Source organism: Mobula birostris, chromosome 3, assembly GCF_030028105.1.
Source record: "Mobula birostris isolate sMobBir1 chromosome 3, sMobBir1.hap1, whole genome shotgun sequence".
NCBI classification, from domain to species: Eukaryota; Metazoa; Chordata; class Chondrichthyes; order Myliobatiformes; family Myliobatidae; genus Mobula; species Mobula birostris.
Genome location: NC_092372.1, coordinates 14608022 through 14632157, shown reverse-complemented (window position 1 = coordinate 14632157; position 24136 = coordinate 14608022). Strand labels below are relative to the sequence as shown.

The 24136-nt window shown below is 43.3% G+C and overlaps 1 protein-coding gene across 4 annotated transcripts in view; it reads left to right on the top strand.

The window, feature by feature from the left end:
- atp8b1 (ATPase phospholipid transporting 8B1) overlaps positions 1–24136 on the top strand; it is a 184079-nt gene that overhangs the window by 122945 nt on the left and 36998 nt on the right. For all 4 annotated transcript variants that reach the window (XM_072251748.1, XM_072251746.1, XM_072251747.1 and 1 more), the window contains exons 7-14: positions 8098–8170; positions 11498–11568; positions 12572–12654; positions 15753–15911; positions 17135–17223; positions 17313–17509; positions 20268–20476; positions 22142–22185. In XM_072251748.1, the coding sequence (XP_072107849.1) occupies positions 8098–8170; positions 11498–11568; positions 12572–12654; positions 15753–15911; positions 17135–17223; positions 17313–17509; positions 20268–20476; positions 22142–22185 (925 nt within the window). The remainder of the gene's footprint in view (positions 1–8097; positions 8171–11497; positions 11569–12571; positions 12655–15752; positions 15912–17134; positions 17224–17312; positions 17510–20267; positions 20477–22141; positions 22186–24136) is intronic.

The following is a 24136-nucleotide window of genomic DNA, read 5'->3' as shown; positions in this document are numbered from 1 at the left end:
TGACCCTACCAAGAGCCATAAGACCATAAGGTACAGCAGCAGAAGCAGGCCATTCAGCCCATCGAATCTGCTTAACCATTCAATCATGGGCTGATCCAATTCTTCCTGTCATTCCCACTCCCCTGCCTTCACCACATACCCTTTGATGCCCCGACTAATCAAAAACCCATCCATCTCTGTCTTAAGTATGTCCAATGACTTGGCCTCCACAGCTACTCATGGCAACAAATTTCACAGATTTACCACCCTCTGAATAAAGTAATTTCTCCGCACCTCAGTTCTAAAATGACGTCCTTCAACCTTGAAGTCGTGCCCTCTTGTTCTAGAATCCCCTGCCATGGGAAATAACTTTGCCATATCTAATCTGTTCAGGCCTTTTAACATTCGGAATGTTTCTATGAGATGCCCCCTCATTCTCCTGAGCTCCAGGGAATACAGCCCAAGAGCTGCCAGACATTCCTCATATGGTAACCCTTTCATTCCAATGTCAGTATATCAATTCTAAAATAAGGAGCCCAAAACTGCACACAATACTTCGTGTGGTCTCACAAGTGCCTTATAGAGCCTCAACACCACATCCGTGCTCTTATATTCTGTACCTCTAGAAAGGAATGCCAACATTGCATTCACCTTCTTCACCACTGGCTTAACCTGGAGGTTCAAGCAACACACATCTAAGTTGCTGGTGAACGCAGCAGGCCAGGCAGCATCTCTAGGAAGAGGTGCAGTCGACGTTTCAGGCCGAGACCTTTCGTCAGGACTAACTGAAGGAAGAGTGAGTAAGGGATTTGAAAGTTGGAGGGGGAGGGGGAGATCCAAAATGATAGGAGAAGACAGGAGGGGGAGGGATGGAGCCAAGAGCTGGACAGGTGATTGGCAAAAGGGGATACGAGAGGATCATGGGACAGGAGGTCTGGGAAGAAAGACAAGGGGGGGGGGGACCCAGAGGATGGGCAAGAGGTATATTCAGAGGGACAGAGGGAGAAAAAGGAGAGTGAGAGAAAGAATGTGTGCATAAAAATAAGTAACAGATGGGGTACGAGGGGGAGGTGGGGCCTAGCGGAAGTTAAAGAAGTCGATGTTCATGCCATCAGGTTGGAGGCTACCCAGATGGAATATAAGGTGTTGTTCCTCCAACCTGAGTGTGGCTTCATCTTTACAGTAGAGAAGGCCGTGGATAGACATGTCAGAATGGGAATGGGTTAACCTTTTAGGATATCTTGCACAAAGACTCCCAAGTCAAAGCATAAAGCCCTGACCCCAGCCAGCATAGCTCTCAGGGACATTGAGGACCTGACGATAAGGTTGTGGTTCTCTTGGAGGATGTTAAATTACATACTGTGGTAAATAATTTAGAGATACGGCACGGTAACACTCCCTTCTGGCCCACCAAGCCCACACCACCCAATTACACCCGTGACCGTGAACTGACTGTTACGTACCCTGTAACTGGGTTGCCAAACCAGCAGAAATGGACCAATTAGTTGGAGTCTGGTTTACTAGAAACTAGTAAAGTTTTATTAAAGAAATAAGTAACACAGTAATCTAATCGTAAGGATATAAATGCCACAGGTTAGCAATGATAAAATACACATGTACACAGAACTAGGGTAATAGGAATCAACCAAGCTCTGTCGCAGTCTAGGGGTAAAATGATCAGTCTCAAGTGACGCAGAGTTCAGTTCAGCTGAGTACAGTTCGCAGTAATTGCTGTTGGAAAGAGAGAGAGATGTGCAAATCTGATTCAGCAGACCGTGATGTTCTTCGTAGTTGGCTTTCGAGCAGACCCTTTTATGTCTTCTATCCCGCTGTGGTCACCGACTGTGACCCCTCCGTTCCGGATACGACCGTTCTTCCACGGTGATCCCGGCACCCAGGCAAGAGCAGACACACACACCAGGTTCCCGCTGATCGTACCTTTTCACCCTGTCAGTCTATGGTCAGTTCCCTCGAATCAGACCTCCAAACTCCTACCAACTTGTGGGGGCACACTGCTCTTCCAGGGTCTTATTATCTCGTGATCTCGTGGTGTGTCGTGCCTTAGCGAACCTGCTCTTTTTATCTCCCTGCTGGGGTATCGCCTGTCCATCAAACTTCAAACAGTTCAGGTTCAAAGCAATTGGTCTGTCAATATCTGAAATGTGTTTCTTTCTTGTTAATCTCTCTCTTCTCTCTTATTAGCATTTTGAATGTTTCTCCATTATCTCCCTTATCCCTCTCTCATTAGCATCAATCTTCTGATGACTTGGTTTGTCGTCACATGACTAAACAATAGTCTCCGGGATATGGAAGGAATGTGGTCACATTCAGTAAGAGTGTACACACTCCTTACAGACACTTGTGGAATTGAACCCTTGTCACTCACACTGTACCCTAGCAGTGTCTCATTTATATCATCTCTTTAGGTATCAGTTGTAGACGACATAATACTCTGAGAGTAACACACAAAATGCTCTCAGGTAGCATCTGCAGAGAGAAATGAACTGGTGTTTGAAGCGAGAACTTTCAGGTCAGGAAAAGGAAGTGGAAGAGGGTTGGGGAGGGAGAGGAAGGAGTACAAGTGGGGTAGAGCAGATGAAGTAAGAATCCTGGAACTGGTATGTGGAAGAGGTAACAAAGAGGAGAGTGAACCATGGGAGAATGGGAGGAGGAGGGACGCCAGAGGGAAGTGATGGGCAGGTGAGGATAAGCGAAGAGGGGAGAGGAGAGGCAGAATAGCTGGAGAATATTTTGTGGATTTTTGCAAGGCTTTTGAGAAAGCACCCTGAACTCTTGCAAGAAATTCTCTGATTCATCACAGGCAGTGAGGAAAGCTTTGTGCTTTGTTTAAGTTTGCAAATGATTATGAATGTGACTGAATCTGGAGCAACACTTGATGGAACTGGGGGAACTCTGTTGTCAGGCAGCATCTATGGAAGGAAATGGACAGCCAATGTTTTGGGTTAACACCCTCCACCTGGACTAGAAAGCAAGAAGGGAGGTGGCCAGGAATACTCCCCCTAGTTTTTTTTAACAGCTGCATGGACCAACTATTGTTCTGAGCAGGAAATGTTTACGCGGCCTGCAAGTTGTGCAGCACTTTAAATGTTTTTTTTTGTATTATGCATTCCATGAATATTTACAGTGAAAATTGAAAAGTCTCATGCTTATTAATTGAAGGGTATAATGAAATATAGTACAACAAAGAAAATTTTTCACACATCATAAACTTTTTAGTTGTGTTCAGTTCCAGCTCCACAGCAACAAGAGTTATGTGCGTGGGAGCATTTCAGTTACTGCACGGCCACACACCCGTGCAGCTTAGAGGGAACAGTGACGGTCAGTATAAAAGGGGTGTGTGTGTATGTATGTAGCAAGAGCTGGTAGGAGATGGGTGGATCCAGGAGAGGGAAGAGGAGAGTGGGAAAGATGTAAGAAGCTGGGAGGTGACGAGTGAAAGTGACAAAGGGCTGATGAAGATGGGATTTGGTTAGGAGAGGATGGTGGACCATGAATCAATGGAAGGAGGTGAGGAGAGGAAACAATGAGGGATATGTGAGCAACAGCAGCTCGGGAGGGTAGGAAGAGAAGGTGATGTGTGCGAGTGGGATAATGAACGTGTGTGAGGAAAAAATGTGTTGACGTTTCAGTTGAAACCATGATTCAGGACTGACATTGGAGAGGCATCTCTGTATTGGATCTAATACTGGCAGAAACCAGAGTGGTAGTAACTGGTTGTCTCACTAACTGGAGGCCAGTAGTCAGCTGCCATAGGGATCAGAGCTGGGCCAGTTGCTGTTTATCATCAATATTAATGATTTGGATAATAATGTGGTGAACTAGATCAGCAAACTTGCCGATGACACCAAGATTGGGGATGTAGTGGACAGTGAGGAAGACTATCAAATCTTGCAGTAAGATCTGGACCAACTGGCAAAACAGGCCAAAAAATGGCCAATAGAATTGGATGGAGACAATTGTCTGTTACACTTTGGGAGGGAAATACAGGGTATAACTTGCATGATGAGGGGTAGAACAGAGGGATTGGGAAACATAGGTCCATAAATGCATGAAAATGGGCCCAGTCCAGTTAAGCCAATCCAAGTGTGCACATAAACGCTGGAGCTAGTTTCTGAACTAGTTGGGTGGATTGCTTTACCCACAGCGCTGAATCCTCATCACCAGCCGCAGATCGAACTTTGCTCAAAGAACAACATGAACAAACTGGCTCACTCAACAGTATCAGCACTTCCTCCTTGAAACCATTCATCTGCACAAAACAATTCTTGCAACAGGGTCTCCCCTTCGCGTGGGATCCTCCAAGCACCTTCCCTTGTGCTCTTCTCAGCACCTCTAACAGAAGACCCCAAACCAGACTACTGTCCTTCAGAAATCTAATGCCACCCAGCCTTCTCAATTCTTACAACATGTTACCGAGACAAACCCAATTGGCTGACACAACATTCCTAAGTTGGGCAAATGGCTTCTTATCTCACCCAAAGCCAAAACGTTAGCCTATGAAGCTTAACTAACAGAACACGCAGCATTTGTAGAAAACTGCTCAAATAAAATGCCTACCAGCATAGCAGTGGAAATACAATTTTAACCAGGGCATTATAATGTGCAAATGGAAATATAAATAAATAGCAATAAATAACGAGAACATGAAATAACAAGGTAAAGAGTCCTTAAAGTGAGGTCATTGGTTATGGGAACATCTCAATGGATGGACAAGTGAGTAAAGTTAGTTATCCCCTTTTCTTCAAGAGCCTGATGGTTGAGTGGTAGGAACTGTTCTTGTACCTGCTTGTGCAAGTCCTGAGATTCTTGTACCTTCAACCTGATGGCAGCAGCAGGAAAAGAGCATGGCCTGGGAGGTGAGGATCTCCAACGATGGGTGCTGCTTTCCTACGACAGTGTTTCATGTACAAACCCCATTTCCAGAAAAGTTGGGATATTTTCCAAAATGCAATAAAAACAAAAATCTGTGATATGTTAATTCACGTGAACCTTTATTTAACTGACACAAGTACAAAGAAAAGATTTTCAATAGTTTTACTGACCAACTTAATTGTATTTTGTAAACATACACAAATTTAGAATTTGATGGCTGCAACACACTCAACAAAAGTTGGGACAGAGGCATGTTTACCATTGTGTTACATCACCTTTCCTTTTAATAACACTTTTTAATCATTTTGGAACTGAGGATACTAATTGTAGTAGATTTGCAATTGGAAATTTTGTCCATTCTTGCTTGATATTCAGCTGCTGAACAGTCCGTGGTCTCCGTTGTCTGATTCTCCTCTTCATGATGCGCCATACATTTTCAATAGGAGATAGATCTGGACTGGCAGCAGGCCAGTCAAGCACATACACTCTGTGTCTACAAAGCCACGCTGTTGTATCCTGTGCAGAATGTGGTCTGGCATTGTCCTGCTGAAATAAGCATGGATGTCCCGGGAAGAGACGTCGCCTTGATGGCAACATATGTCTCTCTAAAATCCTAATATACGCCTCAGAGTCAATGGTACCTTCACATACATGCAACTCACCCATGCCGTGGGCACTGATGCACCCCCATACCATCACAGATGCTGGCTTTTGCACCTTTCGCTGATAACAATCTGGATGGCCGTTTTCATCCTTGGCACGGAGAACTCGACGCCTGTTTTTTTCCCAAAAACTAGCTGAAATGTGGACTCATCTGACCACAGCACATGGTTCCACAGTCTTTCGGTCCATTTGAGATGAGCTCGGGCCCAGAGAACTCACCGGCGTTTCTACGTAGAGTTGACGTATGGCTTCATCCTTGCGTAACACAGTTTCAAGTTGCATTTCTGGATGCAGCGACAGACTGTGTTGAGTGACAATGTTTCCGAAGTACTCCTGAGCCCAGGTGGCTATAATTGTCACAGTAGCATGAGGGTTTCTTAGGCAGTGCCGCCTGAGGGCTCGAAGATCATGCGCATTCAACAGTGGTTTCCGACCTTGCCCTTTACGCACTGAGATGTCTCTGAATTCTCTGAACCTTTTCACAATATTATGTACTGTAGATGTTGAAAGACCTAAATTCTCTGCAATCTTGCACTGAGAGATGTTCCTTTTGAACTGACTAACAATTCTGTCACGAATTTTGGTACAAAGGGGTGAGCCACAACCCATCCTTGCTTGCAAAGACCGAGCCTTTGATGGATGCTACTCTTGTACCCAGTCATGATATCTCACCTGCTACCAATTAGCCTGCTTAATGTGGAGTCTTCCAAACCAGTGTTACTTGAATATTCTGTGCACTTCTCAATCTTATTTTAACTCTGTCCCAGCTTTTGTTGAGTGTGTTGCAGCCATCAAATTCTAAATTTGTTTATGTTTACAAAATACAATTAAGTTGGTCAGTAAAACTATCAAAAATCTTTTCTTTGTACTTTTGTCAGTTAACTAAAGGTTCACGTGAGTTAACATATCACAGATTTTTGTTTTTATTGCATTTTGGAAAATATCCCAACTTTTCTGGAAATGGGGTTTGTAGATGTGTTCAGTGGTTGGGAGGGCTTTACCCGTGATGTACTGGGCCGAACCCACTATCTTTTGTTGGATTTTCCATTCCAAGGCATTGGTGTTTCCATACCAGGCTGTGATGCAGCCAGTCAATACGCTCACCATTACACACAGCACAGGAGTTGGGATGTTATGTTGTAGTTGCACAAGATGTTGGTGAGGACAAATTTAGAGTATTGTGTGCAGTTCTAGTCACCTATCTGCAGGAACGATATCAATAAGCTTGAAAGAGTGCAGAGAAAATGTACAAGGATGTTGCTGGGATTTGAGGACCTGAGTTATAAGGAAAGGCTAAAAAGGTTAGGACTTTACTTCCTGGAGTTCAGGAGAATGAAGAAAGATCTTAAAGAGTTATACAAAATTGAGGGGTATAAATGCATGCCCCCCGCCCCCCAGTGTTTGGATGAGAATAGAAATAGAAGCCACAGATTTAAGATAAAAGGTGAAAATCTGAAGGAGAATCTAAGGGGGATCTTCTTCATTCAGAAGGTGGTGAGAGGTGTGGAACGAGCTGCCAGTGGAAGTGCAGATTGTTATATTTAAGAGAGTATAGGTACATGGATGTGAGGGATAGGGTCCTGATATGGGTAGATTGGACTAAGCTGAAGATCAAGTGAGCATGGACTAGATGGGCTGAAAAGCCTCTTTCTGTGCTGTAGTACTCTATGACTGTCTGCCTCTGTAACATGGTAGACTTTTTTTTCTAAAGAACACTGGCATGGCAGAGTTGTTGCAGAAATTCCTCAAGTTTCTTTGCCACCATCACCAGCCCTAGGTCTTTATTCCAGATTTATCTGAATATAAATTTACCAGCAATAGGATCAGAGTGTGTATTCCAGTCAGCACGCCGCATTTAGCTAGTGTCTCAAACCAATGGTGTTTGCTGCCCTCTGGTGCCGCAATGAGAAATGACATAATTCCTCTCCAACAAGTACATCAAAGCTGCACTGAATTAACATTTTATTATTAACTTCTTTCTCAAATTAAAAAAAATCCACAATGGGACAATTCCATTTTATAAGGTATTTTATAATCTTCATAGCTTGTGTATAAAATAATTGAAGAGTTTTGATGTTGTGGTGTTCGCCAAGTATGGTGATAAACTTGCAGATGTTTCATCACTAGTCGAGGCGACATCCTCAGTGCACAGTTGTCGGTGTTTCTCTCTCGAGCCTCTCAACGATAAAGTGTGCTTTACATCCAAATGAGTCAAATTTATGTCTTCAAGAAAATGTTTAAGAAATTGGACTCTAAATGCCAAGGTAAATTGCCCCTGCACAAAGGGTTCATTTTTGTTTTGAAATGGGCCTGGGGTGGGGGGGGGGGGGGTGGTAGGAGAGGGGGTGGGGTGGGTGGTAGAGAATTGACTAAGACAGCCAAGCAGAGCTGTAGACTGTGCTGGGAACAGGATGGCTTCCCCTAATGACAATTAAGCATATTGTCCATGAAATAGAAGTTACAAGGTTGAAGTTTTTGTGTGTGTTGCTCTGTTTCAGTCAGATAGTTTCTAACTCTCTTAGTCCAGCTCAGATGCAAATTAATTTTAACATTTCTTTTTAGATTTAAGCCAGCAAAATGGAGGAACATCAAGGTTGGAGATATTGTACGGTTGAAGAGGGATGATTTTATTCCAGTAAGTTTCATTTCTGCAAATTACTTTTTAAATTTGGAGATCTACAGACCCTTCATGTCTAACAAGCCCACGCTGCCCAATTTCACCCATGTAACCAAATGACTTACTAACCTGTATAGTACTGTGCAGAAGTGCACATATACAGTGCCTATAAAAAGTATTCATCTTGGGAGTTTTCATGTTTTATTGTTTTACAACATTGAATCACAGTGGATTTAATTTGGCTTTTTTGACACTGATCAACAGAAAAAGATTCTTCTGTCTCAGAATGAAAACAGATCTCTACAAAGTGATCTAAATTAATTACAAATATAAAACACAAAATAATTGATTGCATAAGTATTCACCCCCTTCAAGTCAGTATTTAGTAGATGTACCTTTGGCAGCAATTACAGCCTTCAGTCTGTGTTGATAGGTCTTTATCAGCTTTGTACATCTGGACACTACAATTTTTCTCCATTCTTCTTTACAAAACTGCTCAAGCTCTGTCAGATTGCATGGGGATTGTGAGTGAACAGCCCTTTTCAAGTCTAGCTACAAACTCTCAATTGGATTGAGGTCTGGACTCTGACCTGGCCACTCCAGGACATTAACTTTGTTGTTTTTAAGCCATTCCTGTGTAGCTTTGGCTTTATGCTGGGGTCATTGTCTTGCTGGAAAACAAATCTTCTCCCAAGTCACAGTTCTCTTAAGGATTGCACTAGGGTTTTTCTCCAGGATTTCCCTGTATTTTGCTGCATTCATTTTACTTTCTACCTTCACAAGTCTTCCAGGGCCTGCTGCAGTGAAGCATCCCCACAGCATGATGCAGCCACCACCATGCTTCACAGTCAGGATGGTTTTTTTTTGATGGTGTGCAGTGTTTGGCTTATGCCAAATATAGTGTTTAGTCTGATGGCCAAAAGGCTCAATTTTGGTTTCATCAGATCATAGAACCTTCTTCCAGCTGACTTTAGAGTCTCCCACAGGCCTTCTGGCGAACTCTAGCTGAGATTTCATGTGAGTTTTTTTTCTACAATGGCTTTCTCTTTGCCACTCTCCCATAAAGCTGCGACTGTTGAAACACCCGGGCAACAGTTGTTGTATGTGCAGTCTCTAACAATCTCAGCCACTGAAGCTAGTAACTGCTCCAGACTTGTCATTAGTCTCTTAGTAGCCTCCTTCACTAGTCCCCTTCTTGCATGGTCACTCAGTTTCTGAGGCCAGCCTGCTCTCGGCAGATTTACAGCTGTGCCATATTCTTTCCTTTCTTGGTGACTGACTAAACTGTACTCCAAGGGACATTCAGTGACTTGGAAATTTTCCTGCTTCCATCTTCTTACTTGTGCTTTTCAATAACCTTTTTGCAAAGTTGCTTTGAGTGCTTTTTTGTCTTCATTGTGCAGCTTTTGTCAGGATACTGACACACCAGCAGTTGGACCTTCCAGATGCAGGTGTATTTTCACTACAATCAATTGAAACACCTTAACTATGCGCAGGTCCCTAAAAACAGATCTTCATTTAATTAATTATGTGACTTCTAAAACCAGTTAGCTGCAACAGTGATGACTTGGTGTGTCATATTAAAGGGGGTGAATACTTATGCAATCAACTATTTTGTGTTTTATATTTGTAATTAATTTAGATCATTTTATAAAGATCTGTTTTCTGTTTGACGTTACAGTCTTTTTCTGTTGTCAAAAGCCATAGTAAATCCACTGTGATTCAATGTTGTAAAACAATAAAACATGAAAACTTCCAAGGGGGGTAAATACCTTTTATAGGCACTGTATATAGCTAGAATATCTAAGACTTTAAAACCAGTATTGTAGTAATTTTTAAATTGCACTGTAGGGCTGCCGCAAAAAAAACATATTTCATGACAGCGCACGATCCTCTCATATCCCTTTTGCCAATCAACTGGATCCATCCCCCCCCCTCCTGTCTTCTCCTATCATTTCGGATCTCTCACTCCCCCTCCCACTTTCAAATCTCTTACTAGCTCTTCTTTCAGTTAGTCCTGACGAAGGGTCTCGGCCCGAAACATCGACTGTACCTCTTCCTAGAGATGCTGCCTGGCCTGCTGCGTTCACCAGCAACTTTGATGTGTGTTGCTTGAAATTTCATGACATCTGTGAGTGATGATAAACCTGAATCTGATATGGGTGCCTATTCTGGAGTGAGAGTGGGAAGGGGGCAGGGAGAGGGAGGTCATGTTTCGGGGAAGGGGAAGGGAGAGGGGAGTGAGTGGGAAACACCAGGGTATCAAATGACCTTGCCTGGTGTCTCAGGCTGGGTATGTCTGCACCTGCAGCAACCCCATTCTGACCTGCCTTCTCTGCCACCCGTCCTGGACCCCTCGCATGGCACTCCACCCTCTCCATTCCCAACAGCCATTGCTCTCACCGGATTTACACACTCGCCCTCCGCTCCACAATGATGACTACAGTACTGTGCAAAAGCCATAGGCATCCTAGCTATATAGAAGCACCTAAGATTTTTGCACAGTACTGTACATCTTTGGAATGGAGGTAGAAACCAGAGCACCAGAAGGAAACCTAGACTGTGTTGGAGAAAATATACAAACTCCTTACAGACAGTCACCAAATTGAACTGGGTTGCTAGCACCGCAATAGATTAGATTATGAGAACACTCAGTCCTTGTTTGTTGTCATTTAGAAACGCATACGTGCATTAAGAAATGATACAATGTTCCTCCAGAGTGATATCACAGAAAAACAGGACAAACCACTGACAGAACCACGTAATTATAACATATAGTTACAGCAGTGCAAAACAATACCATAATTTGATAAACAGACCATGGGCATGGTAAAAAAAAAAAGTCTCAAAGTCTCGAGTCGATCGACTCCGAAGTCCCCAATAGCAGGCGTCAAAGGGAGAAACTCTCCCTGCCATAAACCTCCAGGCATCAACAATTGCCAATGCATTGGAAGCACCCGACCACAGCCGACACCAAGTCCGTCCATCCGAAAACTTCGAGCCTCCGACCAGCCCCTCCGATACAGCCTCCTGAGTGCCATCCTCTGCCGAGCGCCTTCGACCTCACCCCGGCCGCCGAAACAAGCACAGCCGAGGATTCGGGGCCTTCTGCTTCAGAGATTCCGGTTATCACACAGTAACAGCGGCAGCGAAACAGGCGTTTCAGAAGTTTCTCCAGATGTTCCTCCGTACTCTCACGTCTGTCTCTATCAAATCAGAATTGTGCACGGTCCCCTACCATAACAGACTAGTGTTATACTAACCACTATATTATTAAGTAGTTACTCACAATTTGATCATTTTAGTGTATGGTGTAAATAAAAATTAATTTCTAATTTTACTTAGGCTGACATCCTGCTACTGTCGAGTTCAGAGCCCAACAGTTTATGCTACGTAGAGACAGCTGAACTTGATGGGTAAGAATATTTGTTTGACCAAGCCTTTAACCGGGAGTGGTATCTTGACACATAGTGCAATGTAGTCAGTTACTTAAGTTATCTATTTATGGTGTTGTTCTTTGACAATTTCTACTAGTCTAGAGGTCGAAGTAATTGCCATCTTTCAACCGAGTCTTACATTCTTGGCAGTTCTATTCAACCCACGAAGTGTTTTATTCACACTGCTGGTTGGCATTGTTTTTAGAGTCCTGTCAGCGTTTGCCATCGATTATGAGTGCCTCACACACTCCCTAGAAACCCTAAGGTTCCTCACCCCTTTTATCCCCGTTGTGGCAGCCTGGTCAAGTATGTATTTGACGGGACATAACGATTGACACAAATGTGCAGGTCTTCTGTAAAATGTGGTTCCCACAGGTACTGAATGGCAGCCAATAGAATTATGAGGACTTTTTTAAGTTTTGGAGATAGATTTGCGTTATTGGTCATATTTTCATCAAAACACATAGATAAACGCGTCTCTTGCGTCAACAACCAACAGAGTCTGTGAAGGTGCTGTGGGGGCAGCCTGCAGGTGTCGCCATGCTTCTGGCACCAAATTAGCATTCCCGCAACTCACTAGCCCTAACCCGTACGTATTAGGAATGTGGGAGGAAACCTGAGCACCTGGAGGAAATCTACATGATCTTCCTCGTGGGGAGAACGTACAAACTCTTTACTTGCAGTGGCAGGAATCTGGCCCTGATCATTGGTCGCTGGTGCTGTAATAGCGTTGTGCCAGCATGCTGCCTTTGGAGACAAAGGTGTGTTTTTCTCCTTTCAGTGCCACATAAAATTCATCTTCAATTAAAAGATTATCACGTAACAGGAGAAAATGGGCTATAAAGTTCATAAAAGAAATAGGGTGTTAATCTTGAGTTCCACCTATATTTCTCTACTTGGGGAAATTATCTAATATTGCAAAGTCGAAAGTTTTCCATTGCTGTGTGTGATTAATGGACCTCAATTGTGGTTAATGTTTCAGTGAAACTAATCTGAAGTTTAAAATGTCATTGGAAGTTACAGACAGACTACTTAAGAATGAAAAGGACTTGGAGACTTTTGATGGTGAGCATGTTTACAGCTATCAGTGTGGTCACATTGGTTAAACACACATAGAACATAATGATCAATTGGTAGAATGTACTCAATGGGCTGAATGGCCTAACTCTGCTCCTATATCTTATTCTTGTCTTTTATTGTTGAGTAAGAGATGATACTATGAAGAAGCATGTAAGGAAGTACGTATTTTCAGTATGGGTTTTATTAGTGGGCAATACAGGGCATCTTAACTTACTCAAGTAAGGTCAGAACATGTTCACAAAACCCAGTATGTAGAGGGATCATTTTAGTTGTGACACAAAATCACTCACATCAGGCCTTCAGACTCTTTAGAACAGTACAGCCCAGGGACAGGCCCTTCGGCCCATAATGTTGTGCTAAATCTATTAAATTAGTCATCAAATGGGCAACTACGTTTTACATCTTTGAAAGCAGTGTAACCTCCAAGAAATGTTTATTTAATTAGTTTGCCCCGGTGGCTACTGGTGAAGGATGAGCTCTCGCTCTTTGGCACACTTCAGTGATTCCATACTTTTGAGTGGGAATTGCACATCTTTTTGGTGGAGTTACTTCGGAAAAGACTGCGGGGAGGTATTTGGAGCTAGAAAACAACTTCGAGGCTCCTCAGCCAGAGGGATCAATTCAGTGAAGGCAGTTCAATCTCAAGCAAAAGTGGAGGTTGGTAGATTCCTCATTAGTTAGAATGTCAAAGGTTAAAGTGAACGGGGTTGAGCAGACTCGATGGGTCGAATGGCCGAATTCTGCCCCTATTGTGGCCCTTTAAAAGGATTTCCAAGGTGATCTGAAAAAGTGAACTTTAAAAACAGACCACAATCAGTGTCAGGTTCATTATCAACACACAAGCACAGGGAAGGTACACGCAGTAATCCTTGCAATCCCCAAAGCTCACTCCACTTGCCTCTACTTAGAAAAAGTAAATGGAATGAAATTAGCCTCCTTACTTAGCAAAGACCGGTAAACCTGAGCCAGGGGTTCCCAACCTGGGGCCCATGGAACACTTTTAACGGTGTTGGTCCCTGGCATAAAGAAGGTCAGGAACCTCTGGTGTAAACTCTCCAGAGGCTGTCTCAGTAGAGTGAGATGGAAAAGCAGGAATTCTTTCCCATCTGTTGTCAACTGGGTGAAGTGCTCACAGGGAGAATGTACAAACTCATTACAGGCAGCTGCAGGAATTGAACCCGGGTCGCTGGAATTGTAAGGCATTGTGCTAACCACTACACTACCATGCCACGAAGACATAAAATGACTGTAAATTATGAAACAAATACTGCAAAAAAATAACAGAATAACATTGTGGTGTTCATGGACAATTCAGAAATAGGATGGCAGTGGAGAGGAAGCTGTTTCTGATTTGTTGAGTGTGGGTCTTTAGGATTCAGTTTCTCCACCTTCATGGTCGTAATTGGAGCGGCGGGGTGGAGATGCATCTGTACCAAAGGAGGTGTCAGGAGCTCCTTCCCTCTACTAGCCTGCAGGTCACCCTTGGACAAGGCGTAGCACCTGCTTAGCCTCTTACCACCAATCAGGATCGTGTGAAGCCATGGGAACAGATGATGGGTGGTCACATTGGCAGCTGGTGCACATCGCAAGTCCTGGTTATGCGACCACTGACGCCAGGCAGACCACCTCTGAAGAGTATTGATAATGGTTGGGGTCACCCGTCTTGTAAAGGCGCTGCTGAGAAGAAGGCAAAGAATTCTGCAGAAGAATTTTGCCAAGAACAATCACGGTCTTAGAAAAGCCATGGTCGGCCACATCACATGATAATGATAAGTGGTAGTAATGAGAAGAGGGCGTGTCCTGGATGGGGAAGGCCCTTCCTGATTCACCGCCCCTTAATGATGTCACAAGCCAAGCGGCACGTGGCACGTGAAATGAGCAAGTCTGTTTTTGCTTTGACAGCAAGGTGGATGAACTCTCAATTCTAACGATTAGTATTAGGTGTTTCTAAACTCCTGGCCTCTCTTTCCTGATTACTGGGAACTATATTTTCTCCATAGCTGAAATACAAATATAAGGTTTAAGCAGTCAAGATTTTTGTCCCTTTCTTTGGTGGTGTTACGTGTAATTTTTCCGTTTTTTTTTGCAACTTTTCAGTTTTTTGTCACACGAACATCAAAACATACAGTGAGCTGCTTTGCTTGCATCAAATCAAATCAGTGAGATTAAATTTATTTGTCACATATACAGTACTGTGCGAAAGTCTTAGGCACTTGTATAGAGCTAGGGTGCCTAAGACTTTTGCACAGTACTGTATTTGTCAGTGTGGAACGGAGATGGTGTTTGTAATTCTGGCAGGACGAAGGATGCTGGGAGTGGCAAAGGTGGAGTGCCGCGGGAGTGTGTGGGCCAGCTGCCAGAGGGGGAGTGTCGGGGATGGGTATTGATGTGCCTTCAGACACACCCAGCCCTGAGACACTAGGCAAAGTCATTTGATTCCACACAATTGGTTTATTAATCATTACAGAATGTCTCTCTGGTGCTTCCTACTCCCTCCCCTCTTCCCTCCCCTTTTCCCAACCATGATTCCCCTCTCCCTGCCCTGTTCCCTTCTCAGTCCACTACAGAGACCATTATCAGAGTCGGGTTTATCATCATTCACATAGGTCACTAAATTTGTCTTCTGCATCAGCAGTACAATGCAATACATAAAATTACTACAATACTGTGCAGAAGTCTTATGCGCCCCAGCTATATATATGCGGCTAAGACTTTTGCACAGTCCTGTACATCGAAACATTGAACCATGAAGTGTATCGTTTGCGTCAATGGCCAACAGAGCCTGAAGATGTGCAGGAGACAGCCCACAAGTGTCACCTCACTTCTTGCACTGACACAATATGTCCACAACTTAATAACTATTATCCATCTGTCTTTTGGAATGTGGGAGGAAAACGGAGCACCCAGAGGAAACCCATATGATACAGAGAGAGTGTACAAACTCCTTACAAACAGCAGCAGGCATTGAATGCCAGACTTTCAGTCACAGCCGCTGTAGAACCCTAACACTAGCCGCTATGCTACTGTGCCACAAGTTATTATTTTTGGTTAATGTGAAACAGAAGGTATTGTCTTTGTTCCAGGTTTGATTGAATGTGAAGAGCCAAATAATCGTCTGGACAAGTTTGCCGGCACCCTGTACTGGAGGAACCAAAGTTACCCGCTTGATGTAAATTCAATCCTACTACGTGGCTGCACGGTCCGCAACACAGACACAACCCATGGAATTGTAATATTTGCAGGTATTTAATTTTATGGTGGACTCTGGGATGTCATTTCAAGGAATGTAGTGTGCTGGGACATAGGGTGTCGAAGATTACAGCACAACACAGGCCCTTTGGTCCACAATGTTGTTGCGACCTTTTATCCTGCTTTAAGATCAACCTAACTCTTCCTACTACATAGCACTCCATCTTTCTATCATCCATGTGCCTATCTCAGAGTTTCTTAAATGCTGCAAATGTAATTGCCTCTACCACCACCCATGACAGAGCATTCCACAGACCCACCACCTACAGTGTTAAAAAAACACCTCTTACATTCCCCTCCCTCCCTGCAATCACCTTAAAGTTATGCCCTCTGGTGTCAGTAACTTCTGGCCTGGGTAGAAGTCTCTGGCTGCCCATTCGATGTTTCGCCAGTGGGTGGTGATTTTGTGGAATTCTTTGCCACAGACGGCTGTGAAGGTCAAACCATTGGGTATATTTAAAGCAGGGGTTGATTGGTTCTTGATTTGTAAGGGCATCAAAAGTTACAGGGAGGGGGCAGGAAAATGGCAAAACAAGTCAGCTATGATCACATGTTGGAGCAGACTTGATGGGCCAAGTGGCCTAACTCTATTCCTATGGCTAACGGTCTATGATTTCTCCTTATTCTCCTGTGCTTCAGGGGATGGGGAAGAGATAGGTTTCAAGTATAGTTTAAGGATTAGAGGTGGAATTTTCAGTGTTTATCAAACATTATGTGAATTATGAATTATTTTCATTACTCTTTCTTTAATTTAGCAAAACATTATAAAAATATAGGACACTGAAATCCAAAAATAGTGATATATTAGGTGTATCTTCTCATTCTTTTCACCGTCTTGCTGGTGCCAAACTGTGTATCTCGAAAGCGAGGACACAATATCCATGGTCAACCCAGACCAACGGAGGCTTTAGAGAGACACCACAGCAGCAAGACCTACTGGACCAACAAACCCGTGCGGTCCAATTACATCCATGTGACCAAATAACGTACTAACCTGTACGTCTTTGGAATGTGGGAGGAAACCTGAGAAGCCGGGGACACCCAAGCCGTCGCAGGAAGAACGTACAAATTCCTTGCAGGCGGCTGAGATTTGAACCCGGGTTGCTGGTGCTGTAATAGTGTTATGCTAGCCACTACACTACTGTGTTGTTGGTCAAAAGCCTTCATCTGTTTAAAAAGATTATAATCCTGATGCATATTGTATTAAACCTGGCAGGGGCAGACACCAAAATCATGAGGAACAGTGGGAAAACAAACTTCAAGAGGACCAAAATTGACCAGCTGATGAACTACATGGTCTACATGGTAACAAAAATGCTCATTACTCTGCAGATCTGATGTATCTCCATTTCACTGGAAAGAATGACCTACATGGCAGTTTAATTTTCTTCTAGATCTTCCTTTTACTCATACTTTCCTCAACTGGTCTTGCCATTGGGCATACATTCTGGCAAAGTGAATTGGGCAACTTCAGCCGGTCATGGTATCTCGACGATGGGGAAACGGACACACCCACGTATAGAGGGTTCCTTACTTTTTGGGGTTATATCATTGTTTTGAACACCATGGTACCCATTTCACTTTATGTAAGGTAAGTGTTGGAATTGTGTTCGGTTCTAAATTCATTTATTTATGATGTGTACAGTACTATGCAAACGTCTTAGGCACACTTATATACCTAGGGTGGCTAAGACATTTGTATAGTATTGTAGTAATTTTATGGATTGCACTGAACTACTGCCACAAAAAATAGACATGACTTATGTGAGTGATGATAAACCTGATTCTGATATGGGTCTCTGTTGTGGACTGAGAGTAGAAAGGGGGCAGAGAGAGGAGAATCATGTTTGGGAAAAGGGGAAGGGAGAGGGGAGGGAGCTGGAGGCACCAGAGAGACATTCTGTAATGATCAATAAACCAATTGTTTGGAATCTAATGACCTTGCCTGGTGTCTCAGGGGTAGGTCTGTCAGCCCCCATGCCATCCACCACCCTGGCACTCCTTCTCTGCCATCTGTCCCACACCCCTCCTACAGCGCTCCACCCTCACGATTCCCAACATCCTTTACTCCTGTCAAATTTACAAATTTGCTCTCTGCTCCATGTTGGCAAATACAGTACTGAGCAAAGCCTTTGGCATCCTAGCTATACATATGCACAGTACTGTCCATCAAACGATGCAGTGAAATGTATCATTTGTATTAACAGCCAACACAACCCAAGAATGTACAGGGGACAGCTCGCAGTGCCGCCACATATTCCACGGCCAACATTTCATGCCCAAAATGTTCTAGGATTGGATTGAGAGCACAGTAAATGGTGGGCTTCAGACTTGCTTCTCAGATTCAGATTCAGGTTAATTGATTTATTTATCACACATGCATCGAAACATGCAGTAAAATGTGTTGTTTGATCTAACAATCAACACAACCTAAGGTTGAGCTGGGGGTGGGGGCAGCCTGCAAGTATTGCCGCTCATTCCACCACTGACACTGTGCCTTCATATAAGGAAATGGTTCCTGATTCATATGAGCCTGAGTGTCTTATGGTCTTGTGGAAAGGTACGTTCCTTCTCAATGCTAAGGAAGTGATATTAGTTCTACCTCTAGGTCTAACATCATACCAGCAGACAGTACTAGAGATACTTGGGCAGAATTTGTGGATGTGAAGCAGTTGCTATTCTGATGAAGGTTCTTAGACCTGAAATATTTCTGAGCAACACACACAAAATGCTGGAGGAACTCAGCAGGTCAGGCAGCATCTGATCATCATCGGAGCTTTGACTGCCATGGCCCACACACTCCTGTTTCGGGTCAGTGGATCAATTCATTGGTATTCATTTCCAGTTCTCTGGCTGCTGTCTCCATCATCATTTGTCTTTGTCTTCCTCTTGCTTTCTTCTCTTCAATCTTTCCCATAATTACCATGCATTCTAACTCCTCTTTCCTAATCACGTGTCCAATGAAGTTACGTTGCCTTTTCATGATCTCATACATTATTTCTCTTTTTGTGTTTGCTCTGTTCATGACATCCATGTTAGATATTCGTTTCGTCCATGATATTCTTTGCATCCTCCACAAAAACCACATTTCTGCTGCTTCGATTCGTTTCCTCATGTTACTAGATATTGTCCAACATTCTGAGCCATATAACATAACTGGATAAACGTAACATTTCAGTACTCTGAGGCGGGTTGTCATGCCTAGTTTAGTGTTGGTCAGTATACTCTTCATTCTCGTAAAGGTGTCTTTTGCCGTCCCTATTCTTCTTTTGATGTCCAAGTCACACCTGCCATCTGATGTCACCCAGCTTCCTAAGTAGCAAAAGTTCTGTACTTGTTTTATGTCTTCCCCGTTTATTCTCAGCCTGCAGATAGGATTCTCCTTCTTTTTGGATATCACCAAAACGTCAGCATGTATGAAAATGAATAAACAGTCGACGATTCAGGCTGAGACCCGATGAAGCATCTCAGCCCGAAACTCGACTGTTTCTCCTCCTCCACAGATACTGCCTGACCTGCTGAGTTCCTCCAGCATTTTGTGTGTGATGTTTTAACTATCTCTTTTCATGTGCCTCTGGTGTGTAGCTTTAATAATGTTTCTATTAAAATTCTTAGGAATGTTGTTTTTGAATGGCACTGCGTCAGTGCTAAGAGCCAGTCTATTCATACTAAATACTAATTAGCATTGGATTTCAGTATTAGTTCATGATGGAAAAATGAAGTTGCCAAATGCACATGATGGCCACTTTATTAGATTCGGGAGTGGAACCCCATGTGATCTTCTGCTGCTGTAGCCCGTTCACTTCAAGCTTTAACGTGTTGTACATTCAGAGATGCTTTTCTGCACACTCCTGTTGTAATGCGTGGTGATTTGAGTTACCATCACCTTCCTTTCGGCTTGAATCTGTCTGGCCATTCTCCTCTGAGCTCTCTCATTAATGAGACAATTTTTCCCACAGACCTGCTGCTCGCTGGATGCATATGTTTCTGGCATATTCTCTGTTTATCTCTAGAGAGTGTCCTGTGTGAAAATGCCAGGAGATCAGCAATTTCTGAGATACTTAAACCATTCCATGGTCAGAATCACTTAGATCACATTTACTCCCCATTCTGATGTTTGGGTCTGAACAACAACTGAATCTCCGGACCATGTCTGCATGCTTTTAAGCACTGAGTTGCTGGCATATGATTGATTAGCTGATTATATATTTGTATCAGTGAGCAGGTGTACAGATGTACCTAATGAAGTGGCCACTGGGTGTATATTTTACTTGACCGTTTTATTTGAGGAGATTAGGAGCAAGCAGGTTACCTGTTGCCTAATGATCTACGCAATGTTTCTCTCTCAGTGTTGAAGTGATCCGTATGGGCCAAAGCTACATGATAAACTGGGACCTCCAGATGTACTACGCTGAGAAGGATACGCCAGCCAAAGCCCGCACGACCACATTGACGGAACAACTCGGACAGATAGAGTATATCTTCTCTGATAAGACAGGAACTCTGACACAGAACATCATGGCGTTTAAGAAGTGTAGTATCAATGGCACAACATACGGTATGTTTCACCCTGTCATGTGGTTTCTTCTCACCTTCCAACGCTTGACCATCTCCAGTTAATTCCTCCCAAGGTTCTCTTCTCCTCCAGTTGTGGTCCACGTGCATACAATGCTACTCCAACCCCTGGATATAACAGAGAACAGTAGAACAGAACACTGGAGTGTCCATTTAGCCCATCACGTGCTGATCTTGATGCCAATTTGTACTGAAACCCTTTTCCTGTTAATCATCCATATCCGTCCAGTTACATCATATTCCATATTCCTTAAGAGCAGAATTACACCAATCACCCCATTGAGTCTGCTCTACCACTCTATCATGGCTGATTTATTATCCCATTCGACACCTTCTCCCCATAACATTTGATGTCCTGACTAATCAAGAACCTATCAAAGTCCACTTTAAATATGCCCAATGATTTTCCATCCTCAGCTGTCTGTGACAATCAATCCCACAGATTTACTAACATCTGACTAAAGAAATTCCTCGTTATCTCTGTTGTAAAGGGATGTACTTCTATTCTGAGGCTGTGCCCTCTGGTCCTAGACTCAGGTACTATTGGAAACGTCCCCTCTACGTCCACTCTGTGTAGGCCTTTCAATATTCGGTAGGTTTTAATGAGATCCCACTCCCCCTCCCCCACCCCATCATTTTTTTTCTAAACCTGAAGCTCCCAACCTGGGCTCCATGGACCCTTTGCTTAACGGTATTGGTCCATGGCATAAGAAAGGTTGGGAACCTCTGTTCTAAACTCCAGCAAGTACAAGCCCAGAGCCATTGAATGCTCCTTGAGCGTAAACATTCCATCCCAAGATCATTGTTGTGAACCTCCTCTGGACCCTGTCTGATACCAGCACGCCTGTTCTTCGATAATGGGCCCAGAACTGCTCACCATATTCCAAGTGCAGTCTGACCGACATAAGACCTTTTGTATTATCAACCTGAAGGTGTTATAAGCTAGAAAAGATACAAGTAGAGTAGGCAGAGCTTTATCTTCGCAGATGAACTATCAGTTGAGCTTGTGTGTATGTAACTCTCGGTTCGGCTAGCGGCTTAATCTAGAGGAAGACATCCCTCAGCCCGGCCAAACTTAAGAAATCTTGTTTGGGTGGATGCTGCATGATGTGTTCCCCTGTTACAAATCAGAACCACGAAATAACAAACAGTACACAATATGTGATTAAACGATTGAGCTTTATAGTTCTTAATTTGACACTTGGGTTAGTAAAGAAACAAAAAAGAAAAGGGCCCATTCTCATGAAACAGTCTAATGTGCAATATTGGAGCTCACGGTTCTGTCCACTTGTTCCCCGTCGATCTCCACCGAGCGTAGCCGACCCTCGGACCCTCGCTCCAAGTCCACGTCATCCAGCGGTCTACCAACTGTCTCCATTCACGTCTTCTCTCCTCATCTCTCCCTGAGAAAAGACTACGAAATCCCTGCTCCCAGACCCACAAGAAAGAACAACATCGCTCTCATTCCAAAACCCCGTTATCTCTAGTCATAACCCAAACATTGCTGCTACAGAGAAACCATTACGTCAGCATGAAACATTACAGAGAGGCCATTACATTAGCGGTGAAACCTTACAGCGCGTTACATGTAGATGGCTGATAATGATTGACATGAAGTTCTAAATCCAATTTTCTGCTGCTTCTGCAGGGGTATTGCGCAATGCCACAGGAGACAGAACTGACAAAGTGGAGGCAAGTATAAAATATGAAGATTATAATTTGTATTTGTATTAAACAGTTACCTGGTGAGGAATACAAGTGAAAGCATGTTGTAACTACAGTGAAACCCCATTATAACGTGATCATTTGGGTCCATAAAATGTCGTCACGAAAAAAACGGGGTCGCGCTAAATCAGGGTTGTTGTTACTGTAGAAATTAAAACACAAATTAATTTTTAGTAAAGCTTTTTAATACACAAAACAACAAATAAAAACATTCAAGAATATTAGCAATCATCATTTACAGTTTATTTCTTAAAAAGGTGATCGAGTGTTCCTTGCTTGAACATATCATGTCACTGGCTGCAAGCAAAATCTAGAATACTTCTGAGCTGGAGGTTTTTTATGTGGCCCACCTCCTGGGTCTCCAGCCAGCGGAGGCTGGGCTTGAGATATTCAATGGCTTCAGACACTTTCGGGGGTGGGGGTGGAGGCTCTTCATTACCTTCTTTCTTTATTAATCTTTTTATTGATTTAAAAAGAGCATATATACAAACAAGGGGAGAATTATCTCAAATATATATATCAATAACAATACAAAGTGAAATAGACATTATCAAAATCGTACATAGTATTAAGCAATATGTAGTATATAATAAAAAAGACAGCTAATTCTCCTCTTATCAATTCATAGAGAGAGAGAGAAAAAAAACTTTAAATTTTTAAAATGAGAAGGGAAAAAAACCCCACTACACTATATTATCATCTTCTTGTGGCTTGAGAACCGGTACACTTGCCTCCGCCAATGCTATAGTTACGTTACAGACGATCTCGGCGTCCATCAGATGCTCATATGTTTGGCTTTTAGTCCTGCTTCAACTTCGCAAAGCGGCGCGCGTAACTTTTCTTCGTGAGATTTCCTGCCACGAAGTGTTGATTCCGGTATCTCGAAGTCTCATGCGACTTGAGTTTGACTTTTAGTCTTGATCGCGTCAAGTGCGTGAAGCTTACCTTTCACAGAAAAGGTTTTCTTTTTCTAGCAGTTTGTTCTATTTGGAGCAAAAAAAAAGGTCCAATGACTCTCACAAAATGCTGGTGGAACGCAGCAGGCCAGGCAGCACCTGGTCGAGACCCTCTGTCAGGACTAATGGAAAAAGAGATAGTAAGAGAATTGAAAGTGGGAGGGGGAGGGAGAGACCCGAAATGATAGGAGAAGACAGGAGGGGGAGGGATGAAGCCAAGAGCTGAGAAGTTGATTGGCAAAAGGGATACAAGGCTGGAGAAGGGGGAGTATGGATTGACATGGACATGGAGTCCAATAACTCATCGCGTTATATCCGAATTTGCGTTAAATCGGGGCGCGTAAAATTGGGGTTTCACTGTATTTGAGTTATTCAGCAGGATAGTGGCATTGTAGAGCATGCCCTCTTCCTGCAGTGCCCCTTTTCTATCATCAAGCTCACTAGAATTACCCTTAACACAAGAGGTTCTACAGATATTGGGCGTCCAGAACAACAAGCACAAAATGCTGGAGGAACTGGTAGCATCTATGGAGAGGAATAGATGTCACATGTCAGGCTGAGACTCTCATCAACTGTTTACTGCTCTCCATAGACGCTGCCTGACCTGCTGCGTTTTTCCAGTGTTTTGTGTGTATTGCTCTAGATTTGTCCTTGTCTGGTCCCATCTGGTGTCTGCACTGACAGGCAGGGCTGATTTAGTAATGCACTTAGTAATTACAAACCAATCTGCTTCTGTTCCTCTTGCTCATGTACATCCTCTCCTTGGTACAATCATAGGAGAAGTGTTTTCAGATGTCACATACATGCCAATAACATTTTCTTGCCACTCCTTCTGCCCACCATCTAGAACCCTAAAGCACAGAAACAGACCCTTTGGCCCATCTAGTCCATGCTGAGTTATTACTCTACATAGTCTTATTATCTGGGACTATAATCCTCCATACCTCTCCCATCCATTTACT